Source organism: Caretta caretta, chromosome 4 (assembly GCF_965140235.1).
Source record: "Caretta caretta isolate rCarCar2 chromosome 4, rCarCar1.hap1, whole genome shotgun sequence".
NCBI lineage: Eukaryota > Metazoa > Chordata > Testudines > Cheloniidae > Caretta > Caretta caretta.
The window spans coordinates 109,839,191-109,863,378 of record NC_134209.1 but is presented as its reverse complement, the minus strand read 5'-3'; the positions used below and the strand labels follow the sequence as shown (position 1 = coordinate 109,863,378).

General features: G+C 42.8%; 1 protein-coding gene across 8 annotated transcripts in view; it reads right to left on the bottom strand.

Annotated features, from left to right (window-relative positions):
* The window catches only part of RELL1 (RELT like 1), a 60,601-nt gene that overhangs the window by 17,922 nt on the left and 18,491 nt on the right, over positions 1-24,188 (bottom strand). The window contains exons 5-8 of one of the 8 annotated variants that reach the window (XR_007356457.2): positions 23,570-23,809; positions 16,600-16,826; positions 11,062-11,095; positions 6,120-10,355 (exon numbers count right to left, since the gene is read on the bottom strand). Coding sequence is in view for 6 of the 8 variants with exons in the window: in XM_048848627.2 (XP_048704584.1) it covers positions 16,646-16,826; positions 23,570-23,809 (421 nt within the window). In the remaining 2 variants the exon portion in view is untranslated. Of the gene's footprint in view, positions 1-6,119; positions 10,356-11,061; positions 11,096-16,591; positions 16,827-23,569; positions 23,810-24,188 lie in introns of those variants that run through there. The other 7 variants (XM_048848625.2, XR_007356458.2, XM_048848624.2 and 4 more) reach the window with 7 other exon arrangements.

Below are 24,188 nucleotides of genomic sequence, written 5' to 3'. Positions count from 1 at the left end.
GAGCGCATGGATGTAGTGGCGAACTAACGATCCATTGTTCTTTGTACGTCTGGTTACATTCCAGAGGAAAGAACATTCCTGTTACAGACTTTTAGCAAGTTCTGGTTTGTATTATTAGGGCAGACCTCTAGGTCTGTAAGTGCTCTGAAATCCATATGTATTGCCTTGAAGTATGGTTTCACATTTCACAATGTTTTTTTGCTCAGACCTGGGAATCAATCCATGGAGGTGATCCTGGCACAGGGATCTCAGTTGCTGGAGAGTCTCCCCCCAACCCTAAATTTGGGGGAGTCAAATTTAGAATGGTATTTGCTAGAGCTTAGGGTTCATTTTACGCTCACATCTAATGTTCCTGACCTAAATAGAGTACACTGAGCATACGCAGACAAAGGAGTTCAAGAGGAGCTGAAAAAAGTATGGCTGCATAACTCAAAGGGATATGCCTAGTCTTTGATTATGAACTACACAGTCCTAATTCAAGACCAAGCCTCCTCCAGAACAGAAATCTGGAAAAGGGGTGAAAGCATATTGCTAAATTCTTTCAGTCAGAGGTTTTTTTTAATTATTATGGGGTAATGTAATCAAAGTGTTTTTGAACAAAAACAATTGGACATATTCAAATACTTTGTAAGGGGGTTAGGAGACAGGAGTGTGGGGAATACAAGGAGCAAGAATTATGGGGAGTGGTAGTAGGAGGGGGCTCAGCTGAGGGAGCAGGAGGGGAAGGATAGGACACTAGGAAAGGGACATGGGGGGGAGTGGCTGGGGAAGTATAGGTTCAGGGGCACTTGTCAGTCCCACAGCTTCCCCTCTTGTGTGTGGGGCCAACTCTGGTTGAGGAGATATGAGCCCCTCTCTTTACCTTTGTGTGCCAGGATCTGGGGCCTCTGCCCCTCTATAGGTGACTAAATCCCCCTACTTATCCACCTTATGTGAGCTAGGCAATAAGAGGCCCCTCTGCCTGACCTGTGTGTGTCCTCTGAGCTAAGCTGAGCTGTGGGGAGGGATCTAAGCTCTTCTCAACCTCTCCCCCACAATGTAAGCTGGTATCAGGGGGCCTTGCCCCTCGAGGTCTGAGCCCCGCTCCCTGCCCCCTATGTGAGCCAGGATCTGGGGAAGCCCTGCACCGCTGGGTAGGGAGCTGAGAAATACAGGTATGCTTACAGAATACACCATGAACACACTCCTGAGACTGGACTGGAGCTGAGAACGGGCATGCTTGTTGCACATCACAGGCTCTTCAGCACAGAGAAGGGGGAATGGGAACACTCAGCTCTCTGGAGCTTTCTATGCTTCAGGTGAATGTATAAAGACCCTTCCCTCCTTCAAAAGTCCCCCTGTGACACTCTGTACCTCAGGGGAACACCCTACTCTCCCATGTTCATTTTTATAAAATGATTGTGTGGTATCCAATGCAAAGTTTGTGATGTTGGGTGTCTTCAGAAGGCTCATGATGCACTGAGCATGGTTATGTTATAATTTCATATACATAGTTATGAGGCTGAAAATGTATCCTCATAGCTTAAAGTGAGCCCATGCAAAAACTCTCCAAGAACAGAGAGGCAGTTCACACCTCATCAGGTCATGGATGGGACAAACCCTCAAGGGAGTCACCCCTTCCTTTAGTCAGTTTGGAACTGCAATGAGGTAATGCTCACCTGACTCGGTGGGATGGAGGGGGGGGGAGGCAAAGCCAAGAGGAAAGAAAGGACATGATAAAAGGGAGACACATTGCCATGCTCTTTCTCCCACCTACATCTACAGACACCACCAAGCGACTGAAGCACTGATCAAAGGGGAGAGCCTTACAGAAGAGCAACCAGCCAGCCCGTGGTGAGAAGCATTCAAGTTGTAAGGACATTGAAAGTGTTATAAGCAGCTTAGAATGCATTTTGCTTTTATTTCATTGGACCAAATTTGACTTATGTTTTGACTTATAATCACTTAAAATCTATCTTTATAGTTAATAAATTTGTTTTATTTATTCTACCTGAAGCAGTGCGTTTGGTTTGCAGTGTGTCAGAGGCTCCCCTTGGGATAACAAGTCTGGTACATATCAATTTCTTTGTTAAATCGACAAACTCATATAAGCTTGCAGCGTCCAGCAGGTATAACTGGGCACTGCAAGTTGGAGGCTCCTAGGGTTGTGTCTGGGACCGGAGATATTGGCTAGTGTCATTCAGTTGCACAATCCAAAGAGCAGCTTACATGCCAGAGGCTGTGTGTGAACAGTCCAGGAGTGGGGGTTCTCACAGCAGAGCAGGGTAAGACTGGCTCCCAGAGTCAAGGAGTGGAGTGACCCAGCAGATAACACCAGAGGGAAACGTCACACCCCCTTTCAGCATTACCCTGTGCTAGGGATCTGGATCAGCAAAGCAATTGACGATGATTGATTTTATACTATATTACAGCAGAAGCACCAGCTTTGCTTCAGTTAAGGTTGGGAAGCCCTTCCTGTTTAAACAACTCTTCCAGGTCCTCAGGTGGATTGTCTTCAAATTTGCCATTGCTCATGGGAGAGTAGGAGAGGGTAAGTCAGTCATGGTGGGGCTTATTTAAGCAAGGGGTTCCTGAGATACAAACCTCTGGAAGAAAAACATCATTTCCTACAATTCGAAGTCTAGCAACTTTGAAGTTTGAAACCCATTATGCACAGAAGTCAAAGTGAACTGTAAATAGTTGAGTAAAATCCACTTCTGTCAACTCCATTTTTTATTTAATTTTATTTTGAAGAAATGTAATCTGAAAACAGCAAATAATTGAGATGGTGCCCAAACTATTTTTGAAAAGAAAATACATTTCACATACAAATGGTAGCTGGGATAAATGACTATGGACAGGAAAGGATAAGGAGTTTGGGTGGAAGGCCCAGCTGGGGATGGAAGGGGGGGGGGGGGGGGAGATGATGATGAACCTAGCCAAGACTTCATAACCAAGGAAGTGGGCAGCCCTCCAGTAAGCTGCTGCTTGTAACGTGTACACAGCAACAGAGGGCACAAGACAACAAAGAGCATCTTTTTATGTGCCAACAGTCCCTACAGTGTTAACGAATAGCTTAATGGGATGGGAAAAAGAGAGTGAGATGGAAGTATTGGTGCATGTGTGTGTGGGGAGAGGGGCCTATCTGTTGTGTGGAATAGTGATAAAAGACATACAGCGGTCTTCTTTCATGCACTTAAAAGTTACGGTAGCCACCATGCGGTAAAACTGTTTCGATTCTATGCCGCACACAGGCCATATCTGAACTCTCACACGGGCACTGTTAGCAATTAGACCTTAGTACAATTATCCCCATTCCACGATAAACAAAAAAGTTAGAGCTGGGGGGAGGGGAGGGGGAAGAGCACAATCACACAGCAACCATGTGGCCTAGCAGAGAGACCTGTACATTGGGCCTATTCAAGGCTCTGCCACTGGCCTGGTGGGGGACTTGGTCAAGTCACTTTACCTCCCTATGCTTGTTTCACATCTGTAAAATGGGGCTCAATGATGTAAAAGTACTTTGAGATCTACTGATGAAAAGTGCTGTACAAAACTTCAGTTTTTTTGTTATTACCTAGCCCCACTAATGTATCAACTGCAAACCTAGGTGAGCAATGGCCTAAATGACCATTAAGTTGTTTTGTTTTGTTTTTTAAATAAAAGATTCACTGACAAAAAGATTAGTTACCATAGAGTTAAACAAAGTTGGCTGGAGTTCTCTCAGGCCCTTCCAGAATGTTGAGATCTCAAGCCTCTGAAAACCAGGAAAGGAAGAGTTAAGGGAGACATATTTTGGATAAACATGTATGTCATGGTGTCTGGAGTGTGGCTCACAACTCAGTGCCCCAAACTCAGGTCAGATCATCAGAAAACAGTGCACACACTGATGGTATATTCTATAATTAGATTTTACCAAACCAGTAACAAGTGTGCACTCCTGGATTACGATATTAGCCTTACCACGGAGCACAGATGGCCCCCTTAGGCTCTCCAGCACATCTTGACACTCAGACAAACCGGACTTTTGTGAAGAAAGGTTATTAAAACCAAAAATCACCACACATTAGGTTACTCCCAGCCCCAAAGGTCAGTCACTTTTGGTGAGATGTTCTGGATCTCACCAAAAACAACGCAAAAGCCAATCTAAACTAAAGATTTATTAGCAAAGAAATGAGAGATATTGAGAGGTTAAAGCAGGTAGAAGTTACAGTTTGTAAGTCCAAATGATGGCAGCAATGTGGTAGCTGCTCGTTTCTCAAGGTCTCTCAGGGTTGCCCAAAATGGCTTTGGGGACCTCTGTCTTGTACCTGGAACGCCTCCTGACAGCATCCAAATAGATCACAGATGCAGAATCGCTCCCAGGGTCCCTTCTTATAGCTGAAAACAGTCTGGCAAGCATTACTTTCACAGCATGGGTCCGTATTCCCCACTGCTGAACACAGAATGACCAGCCAGGCTTTGATGTCAACATGTTCCTTAATTAACATATCCAATACTCCAGTCTCCAATGGGTAAACATAATGTAAACATAAAGTGATAGAAACAATTCTTTATAGTTTTCATGCAGCTTTACACAGCAAGTAAATTCACATTTATTTAACACTAATATATTTCAATCCAAGGCTAATTAAGTACAGGTCAGAGACCGATGAAAATAATTCAATCAACATCCCTTTTGATTTCTATCAGAACGAGTGAATTGGCCTGAATATTGATACTCAACCCTTCTCTGATATTCATACACAAGTGAATTGCCTTGTTGCTCTATTCTGAGCTAGACTTTCTGCATGACATAGCTGGAAACCTGTTTAGACCGCATCCCAACTTACTCCCACTTGGGAGGTGAGAGACACAGGGTCCAGTCCCCCTGCTCCAATGATTATTTATCCAGAGTGGAACATCTTCAACAGGAGAGATGGGGAGAGACTCACATTCAAATATCCCATATCCCAGTGGGTAGGATGTTTACCTGAACAGGGGAACAATCTTGTTTAAATCCTCTCTCCTCCCCCAACATTCAGACAGAGGAGGTAACTGAACCCGCATCTCCCACATCCTCAGTGAAGATTCTAAACACTGGGCTAAAAGTTATAAGGGAGGCATTTGCAGCATCACCTCCTCCAGCCATTTCTTGCAAAGAATGTCTTAGTCACTTAACTCCGGGTGAGGGTTTCCTGGATGTAAATCCCAAGCAGAGGGAAGCATCTACAGCTTGGATTTAGGTGCCTAAATTCCAGAGAGAGGTGGGGCTTAGCAGTACAGACAGAAGGGATGTGTCCTTTCGGTTCACTTAAGCAGGGGGCTGCCTAGGATGCTGGCTTTTGTGGCACCTAACTCAGGCCTTGTGAATTTCAGTGATTTTTCTTGGTACCTAAAAGTTGGGCATTGCAACACAAAGTCCAGTTGTGCTTCTGGGGCTAAGCTTTTTCTGGGCTGCTCCAACATTTAGAAGATTGAGACAAAAGGAAAATGGCTCATCCTGCACCATGGACTGCACTACTCAATTAAAAAAACCCTTCACAATAGCTTGAAAAAGGCCTTGTTTTCATGATGCAGGTAGAAACACTTATATAAAATAGCAAAGGTTGCAGGACATACCTATCCTGGTGGCATATTGATAACCCAATCTGGGTTAACCCCAGTAATAACTTGCTTTGGGTCTCCTTCTGATCCACCCTGCAATGAAGTCATAATTGTACAGTTGTCATAACAGTTATTACAGCTTGCTGTCATGGAGATTGCAATGTGACAAAGAACATTGTAACTCCACTGCAGGCCAGGCTGAGAAACAACAAATTCAAATAGCTTCCTGTCATTTGTAAACATGGCAAAAAAAATTACACGTGAAAAATAAATTGAGAAATGTGCACACCTAATATATTTGACACAGATTCTTCAAATCTTTGGTTTAAAGCGCTATGTCATCGGTCTTCCTAGATTAAATATAGATCAAAAAAGGATCTCCAGGAGGTCCTTCACTGGAAGGTAAGCAGCTCTTGCAAAAGTGAAAATGTGGCATAAATTCCTTGCCACCCCACAGAGCTTGACAATTTCACTATAGTGCAAACACAACAGCTACAAATACATAGCATATATATATTTTTAAGAATTAAGGTTTTTTAAAACAGGAACACACAGGAGTTTAGGAACAGTTTATTATTATTATTATTTTTTTTTTTTACTACTTTGGTAGTACAAAAGTCTTATACAAACCATATTGTTAAAAATACAGTTGATGTCCAAGATTAAGAAAAACTGACTTCATGAAGTTTAGGTTTATTTGTTTTTGTTTTTTTTTTGATGACAGCAATGTTTGTACCACTTATATGCAATAAGATCACACATTTACCACATTTTTTTTTTCTAAAGTGGCAATACACATTTTACTTCCCACAAACATCAGCCTTATGTACATAATTAGAAATTCATGTTAAATAATTACTAGATAATCTCAACGAATAAGATTTTACATGTTAATGTACTGGATAAAAATTTTGCATATTTCTAATGGAATCAAAATAGCAACTAATTTTAAATTAAGTAAAAAATAGCATATATATTAAACATTTTCACTCTTTTGAGCATATTTACTCGCAGTGTTAAGCCACATATTACTAAAATGTGCTCCCATCAGAATAAAATCTCAGGTTTTGGGATACTCTACAATTGCACATCTTCATATTCAAAACAATCAACTGCTTAGTTGACTGTGTAAGTAAAAAACAACTTTTACTCTAGAGTCCACATTTTCATCCAGTAATTTTAATATTAAAAATACTGTCACACATGTACACTTCAGTTACCTATTCTCACGATATCCTGGAATTCTGAAATTAATATACTGGCACGATTTAAATTCCTTCTGCATACATTTTAGTATGCTGTAGAGCTGTTCATGAAAAGAGTGAAATCTGCAAACATAAGGGGAAAACACAGTAGGCCAAGGATTTATCAATTTAAGTATCTTTTAGTAGTTTTAAGATTATATTGGTAGTCTGAGTTAAATCTGAGTGAAGGAATATATCTTATTTACACTAATAATGAAAAATCTATTAAAATCTTTGTATTTACTCCCAAATAGCAGTCGGGCTCAAATAAAAGTTACTTTTGGAACTCCGATCTTGAAAACTGTAAATAAAACATTTGTTAAAAGACTTAATTTTATTTAGAATTGACAAAAATAATTGGTTTCTCTTGTAGGTCTGAGATTTCTGGACTACATCTGCCACCTATGGATCAAGTAGAGCACAGTCAGCAATGTAAACTTCCCTATATACAGTGTTGCCAACTCTCATGAGTCTCATGATAATTGTTTTCCTTAAGCCCCAGCTCCTGGAGTCAAGGGATGTGTGATGATTTCAGCCTTCATTCTTAAAGAAAAAGTAAGTTTCTAGCCCCCATGGCTAGGGAGAAAGCTTCAATATGTGACCTCCAATGCACCCTGAAGGCTCAAAGAGCAGAAGGCAAACAAACATCAAATCTATTATTTTTACATAATCTCATGATTTTTGGTGAGCCTAACTCATGATTTTTGAGCTTTTGGGCTTCGCAATACTGCTACAATATTCCTCATTCCTGAACTTTAAGTGGCAACCTATGGGGCATGTGAAATGATAGCCAGGGGAAAATCTTTTGCTGTTACACATATTGATAATTAACAATACATGCGCTGATGGAGAAACCTGACTTTCAGAGATAAAGAAAAAAATTAGAGCACTTACTCTGACTAAATAAGATGGACAGTATTCATTTAAAAAGACAAGGTGGGTGAGGTAATATCTTTTATTGGACCAACTTCTGTCTCTCTCTTCAACAGAATTGGTCCAATAAGAGATATAACCTCACCCACAGTGTGTGTCTAATATCCTGGGACCGACACAGCTACAAAAACACAGCATTTATTTAAAACATGAATCAGTATAAAGACATTTACAAGAAGTTTGTGAAGCAGATTAAACTGCTTTATAGTTTTCTCATGATTTAGTACAATCCCTATTGACATGCATTAAAGCTACAGATTGATATGTATTCTTGTTAGGCACGCAGTAGAGCAAAAGTGTCACTTTTCAGTTTCTGTTATACAGCAAAGTCTGCCAGAATATCACAAATGCTCCCAATTAAACACATCATTTCTAAGGCAAAGTGGTAATCATGGCAAGTAGACAAAAACAACAATTAGCACTGCTTAACAGTCACTGATTTTGTATGAGAGAGTCACACTCAAATATGAATATAAGAAAGGACACTGATATTATGGCTTAATAGTTGGCACAAATGGATTGAGGGTACCTATTTTCAGAGACAGACACTCTGAAGGACATGGGGCTGCTCTATAATAATATTTGAATACTGTATTGTGTGCTATATGTTTGATTGTTGTCAGGCAAGTTTACTATACGATATTGTCTTAGTTTAATAGCAGGCTGTTGTAAAAAAACAAGTAGGAAGGCAAAACAATGACTCAAGATAATACATTCCTCGACAAAAACTATGTGTGTGTAGACAATGGCAGGGCAATTGGCTCAGAAGAGGTGGGCTTGACCTTCAATGGAGCCCACCAAATTGGTTTTGAGCAGCAGAGTCCAAGCACAGGAATGTGAGAAGACTGGTTAAAAAGATTCTCTGGCCAGCAGTTAGGTAGTTATCGGGAAGCTGTTCAGGGGAAACAGACTGACACCCACAGACACCTAACATGGTGTCTGACAAAGCTAGGCCTTTCTAGGATCCTCTTGCAGAGTGAAAGCGCTTCGACAGGACAGACAGCATGTAGGCCTTTTGTTGTTTAAAAATCCTCTCTCATGTTTTACTTTGCTGCTAACTGTTAAGAATAGAAAATACTTTTGTTTTCAGAAGGCTGTTTGGTTATTGTATTTGACACTGGTAACAAGCTCCCAAAGACAGACCAGCAGGTGCTGAATGTAGTTGGACCTGCTGGCATAAGCATGCTTGATTCAATGCCCCACTTTAAATGGGGGAGAATCACCACCCCATGGGAAGTAAACACATGAGGCTCAGGAGGTGAGGGGTATACTCAGAGACCAGACAATGATCAAAAGTGCTGTTATCCCTGTAACCATGACAGCCACCATGCCATAAGTTTCTTATTTGGAAATAAAGGATAAAGCTGTCCCCATATAATACAACTTGCCTATGTTTTCCATTGTTTACATTGCTAAGCTAATTAAATATTTTAATTTGGACACAGCAGTTAGGAAGTTCTGGTGGAAGAACATTTGCTTTCCCAAAGGGTTACATACGTTTTTCTTTGTAAGATGAAGGCAAACCAATAGGCTGCTGACCACAGGATGCAGCACTGTCAGTGACTGGAAATATTTTATTGGCTACAAGTCTTAAGTGCTTAGGACCTACCCCTGCATAGACTCCTTCACAGAAACTATAAAGAGCTACAGTGACATAAATACATTTCCTATAATAGTACATCTCCTAAGTTTTCAATTTCAGCAACATGTTATCAAACACACTTCTAAAAACCCCATCTGCAACGGAAACAAAACTATTTACCCCACAATAAAACTGACAGACTTGGTTTTCCTTTACAAAAGTTACTTTAAGTACATTGTTGACAATGCAACAGAATGTCACTCATGAACAAGTGGCCTGATTCACTGGTACATTGGAGCTGCCCTGCACCACTTTGAGTGCACAAAACAATCCGGAGTCCAACTTAACTGGTCACTGAATGATCTCCTGATCATTGAGCTCCTAGGCCACCCTTAAGTCCAGCTAGAGGGGCTCTGGTGAGGAAAAAAGTGCAAGATCAGGAACGTTCCTGTATCTGGCAAATTCCTGGCTGCTATAAGGGCCCAGAGGGTCACTGGCAACAGATAGATTAAAGCAATTTACAGGCTACTCTAACACATACCACTGTCTAGACAACCAAGAATTTGGGAGAAGGGTCCTCAGACTGGAGAAGATAGTACAAGATATTAGTTTAATATAGTGAATAGTGTGTGCAGGCTTTTTTTAGCATGCTCAAATGTAAGTAATTGCCTTGTATTTAGATTAACAAAACTTTAAATCAATAGCAGATGCCTTACAAGTAAACTTACAATTAACTGAAAAAAACCCCTGTATGCATACCTTTCCATTATACCGGGTTTAACAAACTGATTGTGAATGACTAACCTACGCACAGGAATGTATGGTGAGCCCTGCCACAGAATTCAGATTTGCTTGATCCATAGTACAATGAGCAAGAATACAGACCAATATTTCTAACAGACTTTAGGAAGTCAACCTATAGAGAAGAGTCACATGAGTTTTAGTGTTCATTTCCATTCCTTACTCTGTGTCTTCTCCTCTTCTCAGTGCGTTTTCTCTTCCTCCTTGTTGCCTTAGCATAAATAGGTCATCTGGTGATGGCAAAGACACTGGAGTCAGAAAATGGTAGTAGAGCACACACCCTAGTACAGAATCTGTGACAGTGCTGATGCTAGTTAGGGTGCATTTTATTTATTATGAACAATTTTCATTTATGTATTTAAAGCTGAAGTTATACTTAAAAAGGGAAAGAGATAAATGTGAGTTTGTTTTTTGTTTTTTTAAGTGAACCTGGCAGATTTACCTGTGCTAAAATTTTAATGCATATCAGAGTAACTTAAGTGTTCTCAGAAAACCTGAGGCAAACAAGAAAAATTGTTCTTCTTAACCTCTGAGGATAGGACAAGAAGCAACGGGCTTAAATTGCAGCAAGGGCGGTTTAGGTTGGACATTAGGAAAAACTTCCTAATTGTCAGAGTGGTTAAGCACTGAAATAAACTGCCTAGGGAGGTTGTGCAATCTCCATCACTCGGGATTTTTAAGAGCAGGTTGGACAAACATCTGTCAGGGATGCTCTAGATAATACTTAGTCGTGCCTTGAGTGCAGGGACTGGACTAGATGACCTCGAGGTCCCTTCCAGTCCTATGATTCTATATGTTCAAAATTTGAAAAATGCCTTTTTGTACATAAATGTAAAATGACAGTCTTAAAATTTTAACCTTGTCCTGTGCAAAGATGAGAATTTTACCAAGTGCGTAATCTATTACAAAAGACATTCAAAGAGCATATATATCTACCTTAATTATATCACTTCTCTGTGGCACTCTGGTGCTGAAAGTTTAAGATGACACTCATTAGTGGGTGTGACAATGATTATACCTACTTATCTTTTGAATTTCTATACATCCTGTTATGGTTGTATCTAGTTTATCTGTACTGTGATTTATAGATTTGTTTTTTCCCCTAGTAAAATATTAGCATTTTCTTGCAGCACATGGACTATCTGACATGAACTGCACTTGTTGCTCATTTAGTAAGGTTAGTACTGTCTCTAAAGTACTGTGTTAGCTGTCAATCTGAAACTAGTAAACAACAGTTATCTGAGGGTGGAAAAGTAATTAACTTGCTAAAACAACGAGTAGTCCTTGTGGCACCTTAGAGACTAACAAATTTATTTGGGCATAAGCTTTCGTGGGCTCGAACCCACTTCATCGGATGCATGGAGTGGAAAATATATAAATACATGAAAGGATGGGAGTTGCCTTACCAAGTGTGAAGATACCTTTAAGAAAATGTCAAAGATAACAACAGATTCCATAATTAGTTTTAGGATGAAGCAGGCATGTATTCAATTTAAATAGCTAAACTTCAAAGGGATACTTTGAAATGGGAAGGTGCCTTTTTTGTATTAATGGAGATTGGGAAGAAGTTACACAAGGTTTTTAGGATTTTAATTAAATATGTTTCAGAGTAACAGCCGTGTTAGCCTGTATTCGCAAAAAGAAAAGGAGTACTTGTGGCACCTTAGAGACTAACCAATTTATTTGAGCATAAGCTTTCGTGAGCTACAGCTCACTTCATCGAATGCATACTGTGGAAACTGCAGAAGACATTATATACACAGAGACCATGAAACAATACCTCCTCCCACCCCACTCTCCTGCTGGTAATAGCTTATCTAAAGTGATCACTCTCCTTACAATGTGTATGATAATCAAGTTGGGCCATTTCCAGCACAAATTTGTGCTGTAGAGAGTGATCACTTTAGATAAGCTATTACCAGCAGGAGAGTGGGGTGGGAGGAGGTATTGTTTCATGGTCTCTGTGTATATAATGTCTTCTGCAGTTTCCACAGTATGCATCCGATGAAGTGAGCTGTAGCTCACGAAAGCTTATGCTCAAATAAATTGGTTAGTCTCTAAGGTGCCACGAGTACTCCTTTTCTTTTTAATTAAATATGGTGTAACGGAGACTATGTGGTTATGTGTCTACATTTAAGGTAAAAGACGAGAATGTCCAAACATGCTAATCACAAATTTTAAACATCTTAGAAAAAGCTCCACAGGGCAACTGGAATTCAATTGGAGGGGGAAAAGAGAAAGGAGGACACTAACTACAGATATTGAACTTTCTACCATGTGAAGTTTTTATCTTCTTTATCCAATAGATTGCAATCCAAATGCAAGGTCTGAGCTTGCTATGCTATCTACAATATTTAGACTAGTTATGTTTATATTCTGCTTAAAAGTTTTTATTTTCTTTTCTCTTATATGCCACGTAAACTTTTACTTTCAAAATAAATTAAATTGGTGGAACAGATTGCTATGCTGGGAATAAACTCTGACTTCCAGGAAGGCAGTCAGCATTGACACTCAAGCCTAAACTGTGCAACTGCAGGGCTCACTTCAAAAAAGTGCTGAGAATATGCTGGCTACAGGCAGTTTAAGCAGAGGGAAAACTTCAAGGATATTAGGGCAACTGTTGGCAATACTGCACAAAACTGCCCTAAAGCAGGAATGCCCCCAGCATACAGGAATCCTCAAGTGGCACAGCAATGCTGCAACAGCCCCTACACCAGCCCAAACCCTGCAGCTGATGTCAGGGCACAGAGTTGCCTCTGCCATATCCCAGTGATCTCTATCAGCCAGAAATGTCCCCTTCATGCTGTGGGCAGCTGGTGCATAGCTTTTACGATGCCTTTGCGCCTCCCTGTCCTGCAACTGCATGAAGTCCTTTTACTGTAGCTGAGGATCAGGGTCAAAATTCTCTAGATGTGAATGTATTTCATCAACGTATGTTTACTGGCTGCAGTGACAAAAAACTCTGAACAGGCACCTATCTCTGTTCAGTTTCAGTAAGTCAGGATATTTTCTTAGGAGATAGTAAAAGGAATATGTAGGTTACATTCCTGAAGTTACTATTGCTTCAATTTTCTTAAACACAACTGTGAAATAGGATTTTGATTCAATTTATATTAGAACAGCTTTTTGCCAGTATGAACAGAAAAAAACAGGGGTCTATAACTATGTTAGGGAAAACTGTTTTAGCCATCAGTCAAGACCTTATTATCGCCTAACACTGGATTAGGCTCTCTCCCAGATGATTTACAGAACAGTTATATCAGACTGGCATGAACTTTACAAAAGTTTCCACTGCGTCCCTCCGCCACTACCCACATTATTTCTGTTTCAATAGCGAGCAACCACTTAAATCCTATGGGAGATTCTACAATACACACAAGGTTGCCTTAGATGGACATTCAAAATTTCTCGCAAAGCTATAGCAGTATCATGCATTCCTAGGGTACAGTCTATTTTTAAATTTAAAAGATACAGTAAATTTTAGAAAGCAGCTCAGGTAATATGCAGCAATACTGTTATTTAACAAATGGAGTCGCAAAACTATCAAGTTTTATGCTATCAAAAAGATTAAAGAAATACAAAACATGTCTCCTGTATCGTTTTGTATAGGTTTGAAATAAGACTATTTTATAGTAACCTTCCAAATGTACTGGAACTCAATTTTTACTTTAATGTTGTATGTCCTTTTCTTGCTGCTTCATGAGATATATTAGAAAGCCTGGATTTCTTTTTTATTAAACAAAAACTTAAAAATCCTGCATGCACGTTAAGTGTTCCCAACCTTGTCTTATCCTGGAAGACTTTATGGAGACAGGAGAACCAGTGAAACAAGAGTCCGAGTCAAGAAACAAAGATGAGAACTGAGAGTTTGGTTAGACTAGGAAAAGGAATCAAGGTTAATCCCTAGTGTAGAATCAAGTTATCACCTCAGGTTAGCTGGCAGAGATCGACTCTAATGGGAAGCAAGAAAAAACACTTTTAAAAAGTTAAAATAAAAAAAGTGTTCAAGCTACCATTTTACCGCAAAAGAAAAGCAAAAAGGGCAAAGTCCATTTTTTAAATGGAAGTCCTTTGTAGGTCACTTTATGCAGGTCATTGCAGCAATAGCCACTAAAAAGCCAAGAGCTACAAACACAAGCAGGGGCACCATTTCAACCTGTTTCATACTGGAGGTCTGCTCATGGCACACACCCCAGCCCCAGGCGGAGCTCTTACCTGCCATGACATGCACCTAGGTCCCCTCCTTCAGGAGCCAGGGTTCTCTGGCTCCCGCAGTCAGTTTTCTACACTGTGGTAGCTCACCCATCCCGCCCCCTCCTCTAATCAGCAGCCGCTCTCTTCCAATGGGATGCAAGGATGGGGATTCAAACTGAGTCTGAAAGCTTGGAAGATGAGGGGCTCGCACAGCCTAGCCCACTGGGGTCAAACGACAGCAGGACCGACACAGACAACTTAACTGGCCCAAGCCAAAGAGAAAGGGGTTGGCCCCTGGGAAGAGCAGGGCCCCTAGGGGTGGAGCAGGCAAGGAAGGGGTCAGTCAGGGTGGGAGGAGGGAGCACAGAGTCCCCTGTGGTGATGGGGGGAAGGACAGAGGGAGCAGGGGGTGCTGGAGCCTGGGGAGGGAAGGAGTACAGTGGGGTGGGAAAAGGGAGTCAATCTCCACAGGAAGGGAGAGGTGAGGGCATAGGGCTGTGTCCTGAGGGAGGGAGTAGTGAGGAGGAACAGACCTTGGGGCAAGGATTCTGAGGGAAGGGGAGCTGAAGAAGGATGGGGGGGCTAGGAGCAGATAAGTGGGTCTTGGGATCCATTTGCCCTTAGAGAAGCAGGAAGCGCCCTCACCTCTTCCTGGGAAAAGGTTGGAGACAGACCCTTCTGATCCAGAGCCATCATATCCACTAGTGGGTGCAGCTTCAAGGACAGGTGTGTTCCCATGCTGCACTGAAAATTCTGCCAGCAGGTGCTGAGCTCACTGGGGTGTGCTGCTGGTCAACACAGATATTGACCTGTACTCCACTGACATCCCACCCACCAGGTAAGTCCCCTTCAGCTACCAGCAGCAGGCATCTCAACAGCTGACGAATGTTACACTAGTGTCCAAAGTCCTTAAATCAGGAGAAGTCCGCAGTGGTGCTAAGCACCATACAAACCACTAAGAAGGCTCAGTTCCTGTCCCACAGATCTCAATCTAATCCTTATAATTCCATATGGCACGCAGGCAAATATTATTCCCATTTTACAGCAATCAGAACTGAGGTACAGCATCTCAACACAGACTGGAACTTTAAAAACATATCTACAAACTTTAAATAATAAACAAGACTATTTTTTCTCAAACTTTAAAATGTGCAATTTTCTTGGTGTTTGGTTTTACATATTCTCCTGTGAGAACTACAACTCAATCATTGCAGTGTTGTGTTTAAGAGCCTCCTGGAAAGTAAACAGCCTTTAAACAGAAGAGAAAGTGACTTTTAAATGTCAGTTTTACTCCCGTTTAAAGTCAGTTTCTAGTCTTATTATTTGTACTAGAGTAACACCCCTAGAATCCCAGGTAGGTGCAATATAAACTCATGGAGACTTGCCCTAGTAGGATGCTTCCAAGTCAGATGATCTATTCCAATTTTGGGATGGGGAATATCTTGCTGTATTATCTCATTATTCTAAATTTAAATATAAACTTAAATATGGCTTTAATTGGTGTTTGTATGTATTTTTTTCTTTCTTTATATAGGAATTAGATACAGGGCTCTTGTCAGCTAATTTCTAAGTTATTATCTGGAAAAAAAAAGTTTTCAGGTGCCTAAGTAGCCCTTGGAATCATGGTTAAAGTTGCCTCCCCACCCCAACCAAAATTTGAAATGGTGCTCCTAACAAGGTATGTGCACCATTCAGAGGTATCCAAGATTCCACAGTTATGGCACCATTTGATACAAGAAGCAATAACTGCAGCATTTAAACTATAGGAAATAACAGACATCTCAGATATTCCTGTGAGGCTGTGATCTGCAAGTCTTTTAACAACCACCATTATAAATAAGTTTGGTTCCACGCCCATTCAGTGCTTTATGCCTCTGCTGACTGCCCAAGTATTTTCCAGTTAGTGCCAGTTGTGATAATTTTTTTGTACTGAGGACATAGTCCTCACCAGCACCTGGAATGAAATGAAATAATTTACAGAGAATATGAGTAAATACAGATGTTCTTTTACACCTCTTCATTCTTTGGATTGTGGAAGCGACGATAAAAGATAAATGGATTTTATTTCAATTTAAAGCTTAAATATAGAATATAAATAAATAATTGGGTAAGAGTCTGGTTAGACTTGACAAGGTAACTGAAAGGTGGTGTATACATCTTTGTAGATGTATTTTCTCTTTGTGACATTTTATAATTAACCAATGTGTGTTAGAATATGGATAGCCACATATTTAACATCTTAACAAAAGAACTCAGTGAAAATATATCTGACCCTCTCACCAGATCCCACTTTCCATGTCAGTCTATAATCTTCAGCACCCACCAGTTATTCTGTGCCAGTTCTCCCTCCTGCTCCTTGTCTGATAGGTGTGGCAGGAACTTCTCGTGATCCATGTTTGACAGGTGTGGCAGGCACTTCTCCATTGACACCTTCAACACCACTAACAGACATCAAGCTTTTCCGCTCTTTGGATGTAGATTTGTGCTCTACTTTTGTGACTCTAAATCTGAAACAAGCAATACAAGAACCCATTTAGGATAGGTTGGTTCATCAATCTTCAACATCCCAATGAGGCAAGTATTATCCCAACTATATAGATAGAAAACAAGATATTTTAAAAGGGGCTTTCCAAGAATACAGCAGGAGGGAAGTCTAAAGTTGGGAGTTCCTATCTCAAACTCTAGTGTTTGGACCATACCTACCTCTATTGGAAAAAGAAACAAGATCTCTAATTTTAAAACAAGACTACACTATTGGTTGAGCAATCATGAATAGTCCAAAAGCCAAAAAAACTGAAACAAGAAGGAAAACTGCATCTTCTGTATTTGATACTTACTGTAAAGAAAGTCAAAAGAATGAGGATTTATCTGTAATTCTTGCTTTCTTTTTAGGCAGTTGTGTTACTGGATCCACAGCTTTGGATTTCTACTCACAATATGAAGGGATTTTAAAAAATTCCACAGCACAAAATTTTAAAGCCACTGGCTCTGAGGCAAAGTATAATTCATTAGTGTCCTTGACTAGATTAAAAAGAACAATTACCCATATTAGCCCACGCTGAAGTGAAATTCACTTTATTGTGCTCCTTAAGCATCTTCCATTTCCATCCCCTCAAAGGAAGCATAAACAGTCAGACATATGTCACAGACATCAGGGTCCATGTGCAATCCAAGCACTAAACTGCAAATACTCATGTCAACATGCTATGCACATGAGCAGATGAGAGGAAGAACCTGAGTCCAGGTCTTCTGTGGTTCGTATGATGGTGGAGGCATCCATCCATTAAAAAAAAGATCGTATTATGAGGGAAATTTGGAGCTTGTAGACTTCCCCACCTAAATGTGGGAGGTAGGGAGTAATATGCACACACGTGTGCTGGAACCCTGAAGCTCCAAAGACTCAGTATAAACCTGAACGTTATTAAACTATGGGGACCCATCAAGAATTTCATGACAACAGCAGATTAGTGCAAGGCACAGGTCTTTAGGCCTCATTTTGTGCCTTCTGGGAGGTGGTACTTTAATCTCCTTGCTCCGTTTAGAGGTTGTGACTAGGATGGGAAGCCTGAGGAGTGGTGACATAGCTAGGTGAAGAAAACAGGATGAGGAGCCAGTGGTGGGCAAAAGATAGGACTTAGAAAAGGCCAGGCTGGAGGGGACACAGCAGAAGGGGTCAAGTTGGTGGGGGGGAGGGGGGGCTGTGCGCAGAAAGGGCAGACAGGTCTGTTATCACTAGGGAACATGACTCCCCCTCAGAGACTGGGGTGGAACCCATGATTCCCAAATCTCATCATTCCTTTGGTGTCAGAAAACATCGGTGAAAGCCTCTGGTAAAGTGTCTCATCCCCCTCCACTCAGAACGACAACAGTCACTGTGCTCGAATAGCAAAGTTCCACGTAGCAGACACTGCTGATGACCCACGTTGTGTTGATATGATGCCACATCATAGAATTTCTGTCTAAGTTTGCATTTATAAAAACCAGCAGCGCGCACGCGCACACACACACTAAGAGAACATTACGGTTGTAAAGTCAAGCTCTCAAAAGATAGGAAATGCAGGTTTCTGTGCAGTCTTAATTCAGCCCTCTGAGGTGTATGTCTTACGATACAGCTTCTAATTACAGACTAGATCTTGCCTTAGTCATATCCATTCACAATGCTGCTGCAAAGGTAATTTTCCTCTCCCACTGCTTTGACCTCTCTTTGCATCCCATCTCCCCTCTCTATGCATCCCTCCACTAGCTCCCATTTCTCTCTCCCAAGAAATATAAGCTACTTGCTTTCACTTTCAGACTCTTTCATAGCCTATCCCCACCCTATCAATTCTCATTCATTACCAAGGTGTTGGATCACACCTCCAATCAGCCCATTGCCCACTTGTTAAATTTTCAAATAAGCATCTTAGTGCATTTTCCCATGCTGTCCCTTCACACTTGGGAGGAGCTCCATATAAAATATCTGCAAAATAGCTCATCCTCCTCCTTCAAACTCTCCTTTTCTACAGGGCCGACAAAAAAACATGACAATGGTTATGTTGATGATGTGCCGAGACCACTGACCAACACTGTCTCACTGTTTCCTTGTACTTCCCCATCTGTCATCTTTTGTCTCACACTTAGACTATGGCCTTGGCTACACTTGCGAGTTACAGCACAATAAAGAAGCCCCGGCCGCACTAGCTCACTGCCCATCCACACTGGCAAGGCATGTAGAGCGCTCTGACTCTGTAGCTACAGCGCTCCTGGTACTCCACCTTGGTGAGTGGAATAACATGCGCCCCCGCTGGAGCGCCGCAGCACCAGTGTGGACACCCTGGTCCTATAGTGCGCTCTGATCAGCCTCCAGAAGTGTCTCACAATGCCTGTGCTAGCTACTCTGGTCATCACTTTGAACTCTACTGCCCGGCCCTTAGGTGACCAACTGTCAGACCGGCCCTTTAAATTCTCTGGGAATTTTGAAAAATCCTTTCCCGTTTGCTCAACCATGCGTGGAGTGCTCTCAGCAAATCTTTCCAGGTGACCATGCCTCCACACGCCAGACGAGCCCCAGTATGGAGCAATGGTGAGTTGCTGGACCACATCAGTGTTTGGGAGGCGGAAGCTGTCCAGTCCCAGCTGGGCTCCAACCGTAAGAATTACGATACCTTCGGGCAGATATCAAGGGACATGATGGAAAGGGGCCATGACCGGGACGCACTACAGTGCGGGATTAAAGTGAAGGAGCTGCAGAATGCCTACTGCAAAGCCCGTGAGGCAAACAACTGCTCTGGTGCTGCCCCCGCGACCTGCCATTTCTACAAAGAGCTGGACATATTTGGGGGCAACCCCACCTCCACTCCGGGGACCACCATGGACACTTCAGAGCCCAGTGCAACAAGGGAGGAAGAGGAGCAGCAAAGTGGGAGCAAGGGTGCTGAGACGGAGGAAGATACCGGAATCCCTAGATGCATGCAGCCAGGAGCTGTTCTCAAGCCAGGAGGAAGGTAGCCAGTCACAGCGGCCAGTGCTTGGGGAAGGACAAACACCAAAGGAGGTTCCTGGTAAGTGGCTTTTATTTTGGGAAAGAAGTTATTTGGTGTGGGCTCTTGAGGCGAGGAGGGTTAGGGCTGCATGCATGCCTAGATGCGGAATAGGTGCTGATGTGCTCTCTCACATTGCGGTAATCGGCCTCAGTGATCTCTTCAAGGGTCTCATCCAGAACTTGGGCAATGCGCTTGCGCAGGTTTCTCAGGAGAGCCACTGTGGTCCTTGTCCCAGTCAGGCTAACTTCTCCGCGCCACTGTGCCATGAGGGGCGAGGGGACCATTGCTGCATACAGGCAAGCTGCATATGGGCCAAGGTGAAAACCACATTGCAGAAGACGACCCTCCCTTGCTTCCTCAGAAGCAAGAGATCTTCCAGGATGAACTCCTGCGGAAAATGTGGGGACAGTGTTCAGTATAGGGGCCCCCTGCTGCTGTTGGCTCCCCAAAGGCACAGAAACCCAGAGGACAGTACCACCATGAAACAATCAGTCACACTTGACCGTGCGCTTACTCACCATTTTGGGGCTCCCGTGGGTTGTGCGCTCTTGCTTTGGAACAGGCAAATTATGCTATTGTGTAGACTGTGCTTGCCCTTAAGTATGGGGGAATCATTGCTCTGTCTGGTGTGAACAATGCTGCCTCTGTTAAGTGTTGCATTTTGCCTTTACAGATGCAACCTTGAGATCTCAGCCACCCGTGTTATCACCAGCCGAAAGACTCCAAAGAATCAGGAAGAGGCCATGTAGAAGGAAGGAAGACATGTTGCGTGAAGTAATGCAGCATTCAAGGAATGAAAATCAAAAAGGGCAGGAGTGGCGGGAGAGTGAAAGGAGGGTCCACTAGCAGAATGCGGATCGTCGGCACTAAAGCATGGAGCGGCTGCTAAGCATCACGGAGGGCCAAGCGGACTCGATTCAGGCGCTCGTAGCAATGCAGGCGGAGCACTACCACGCCGTGCCCACCCCCCACCCCCCCCGCAGCCCTTGTCCCAAAACTCTTTCCCTTGTGCCCCCATGTCACCTCCAGCCCACTTTCCCCAACATCCAGGTTCTTACTGCCACCCACTGCCTCCAACACCTGTAGCTTCACACCCAGCCCTGAAAACTACGACCCTTACCCACTGCACTCAACCCCCATCACCATGCAGTATAGCCATCCTGAAGTGCAGCACTCATTGCACAGCACTCCAGACAGGACATAGGCAAATCTGTGATTGTACCGTCCCCCAAACCCTTTCCCTTTCTGTTTCCCAAGCAGTTGTGTCTCTTTTCAACAAATGAATTTTCTTTTCAATAAATGGATTTTTTGGCTTTGAAAACATTTTTTATTATTGCATAAAGTAAAAGATGCAGTGCCTGTTTCTTTCCTGGGCTAAGGTAAGTCAGCGTAGCAAACAAAGATTCCTACTAACATTGGAACCACTGAACTTCACTCCTGTGCAGGGCACCAGACATTACTGGTGGCTTTCAGCCTCAAATTGCTCCCTCAAGGCATCCCTAATCCTTGCAGCCCCATGTTGGGCTGCTCTAATAGCCCTGCTCCTGGCTGTTCAAATTCAGCCTCCAGGTGTTGAACCTCCAAGTTCCATGCTTGAGTGAATCGTTCACCCTTCCCTTCACAAATGTTATGGAGGGTACACCACACAGATAGAACCGCGGGGATGCTGTCATCGGTCAAGTCCAGCTTCCCATACAGAGAGAGCACCAGCGGCCCTTTAAATGGCCAAAAGCACACTCCACGGTCATTCTGCACTGGCTCAACCTGTTGTTGAACCGCTCCTTGCTGCTGTCAAGGCTCCCTGTGTAGGGTTTCATGAGCCACGGCATTAAAGGGTAAGCGGGGTCTCCAAGGATCACAATGGGCATTTTGACTTCCCCTACGGTGATCTTCTGGTCTGGGAAAAGAGCCCCGGCTTGCAGCTTCTTGAACAGGCCCAGTGTTCCGAAAGATGCATGCATCATGCACCTTTCCGGGCCAGCCTGCGTTAATGTCAATGAAACACCCACGGCGATACACAAGTGCCTGGAGAACCATCGAGAAATACCCCTTCCGATTAACGTATTCGGAGGCTAGGTGGGCTGGTGCCAGAATTGGAATATGCGTCCCATCTATCACCCCTCTCCAGTTAGGGAAACCCATTTGTGCCAAGCCATCCACAATGTCACGCATGTTACCCAGAGTCATGGTTCTTCTCAGCAGGATGAGATTAAAGGCCCTGCAAACTTGCATCAACACGATTCCAACGGTCGACTTCCCCACTCCAAACTGGTTAGCGACCGATCAGTAGCTGTCTTGAGTTGCCAGCTTCCAGATTGCAATAGCCACCCGCTTCTCCACTGTCAGGGCAGCTCTCAATCTCGTGTCCTTGCGCCGCAAGGCTGGGGTGAGCTCCTCACACAGCCCCATGAAAGTGGCTTTTCTCATCCGAAAGTCGTCATCCCAGACTTGCATGACGATGTTATCGCACCACTCAGTGCTTGTTTTCCAAGCCCAAAAGCAGAGTTCCACGGTGGTAAGCATGTCCATGAATGCCACAAGCTTATGTCATATGCGTTACTCGAGTCGATATCATCAGAGCGCTCACTGTCACTTTGGATCATAAGGAATAACTTGACCGCCAAACGTGACATGCTGACGAGACTCATCAGCACACTCCTCAGCAGTTTGGGCTCCATTCCTGCAGACCGAAAGGGAAGACAGAGCGCGCAGTACAAAAAACGTTGAAAGATGAAGCCAAATGTGGACAGAAGCAAAGGGAATGCTGGGATGCGAACCGATGCGTCGCGGGGCGTGGGACAGGACCCAGAATGCCCCGCTCTCCTGTCCCCTTCTCACAAGGGACAGCGCCAGAATGGGAAGAAGTGCTCTGTGGGTCAGCTGCCCATAATGCACCGCTCCCAATGCTGCTGCAAGTGCCGCAAATGTGGCCACACCAGCGCGCTTGCAGCTGTCAGTGTGGACAGACTGCAGCGCCTTCCCAACTGCGCTCCACGAAGGCGGGTGTAACTCTCAGCGCTCTACATCTGCAAGTGTAGCCATGCCCTATGTCTACACTGCAAGTGCTTCAGCAGCACACCAACACAGGAGCAGCTACAGTGCTGTAGCATAGACGCTCACTACAGTGACAGAAGGGGGTTTTTCCATCGCTCGATGGGTGGTCGCTAGATTGACAGAAGAATTCTTCCATCTTGCATCTGCAGTGGGGTTAGGTCAACATAACTACATCACACAGGGAATGAAAATTTTCATTGCCCAGAGCAATGTAGTTAGAATGACCTAAGTTTTAGGTGTAGACCAGGCCTTAGACTAAAGTAAGTTCTTTGGGGCAGAGGCTGTCTTTTTATTCTGCATTCGGGCAGCATCTAGCATAATGGGGTCCTGGTCCATGACTAGGGCTCCAGACACTAATGGTAATACAAATTAATCATTAAAATTCTTTCACTTGCCAATATGCTTATCCAAATCCCAATAAAAAAAATCTGATCAAAAAAGAGAACTAGTGAATTGACAAAGTTTGGATTAACAGGTCAGATATCTGATGCCTAGGGAAGTAACACAATGCCTTGAAAGTTAATTACAGTCTTGCAATTCAGAAAAATCCATGTGCTGGGTTGTGGTAAGAATCGTTACAGAAGTAGGTGGTAGCAGCATATAACTAATCCAACAATAAGAGTCAGACGAGATAACATGTAAATAAAGCATGAAACAAAACAGAACAGTCTTACCTTCCCACAGAAAGTACTGTAACTTCTCCTTGTCGGCTTTTTCTTTGTTCTTTAGATTTGTTGGTTGGCTTTAAAAGATGCCATCTTTTGTGACTACAGCGAGTACAAACATCCTTCTCTGCTACTCCCCCAACAGTATGCAAGTGACGGCCACGACAGTTATGTTTTGATGGAGTATCACCTGGTGACAAAGGAGAGCCTGGACTTGTAGGACTGCCTGGAGTGGTAGGAGACACAGGGCTATTTTTAAAAAACAAAACAAAAAAATTAACAATGTTTAATTTTAATTACATATAATTGTTCTTCTTAGAAATAGCTTGCCAGTTTCTTTAAATTTAAATAATCATCCCACCTTATTCTCTGATCACACACCCTAAGGTTGTATCCAATTAGTGTTAAATTTAGATTGTTGATTTTTTTCCCCATCACAGAAGGTAGTTTTAGCTGACAAAAAGATACACTAGTCTGGTGTGGAAAAGTCAACAATTTATTCCAGCCTTCTCCCTCCACCCCCCCTTTTACTGAGAGAAGAGCACCAGCAGACACCACCACCCCACTCCACAAAAAAGGCAGTTTTGCAAATTCACATATACATCTTCATTTTCTCTTGTGAAAAGTC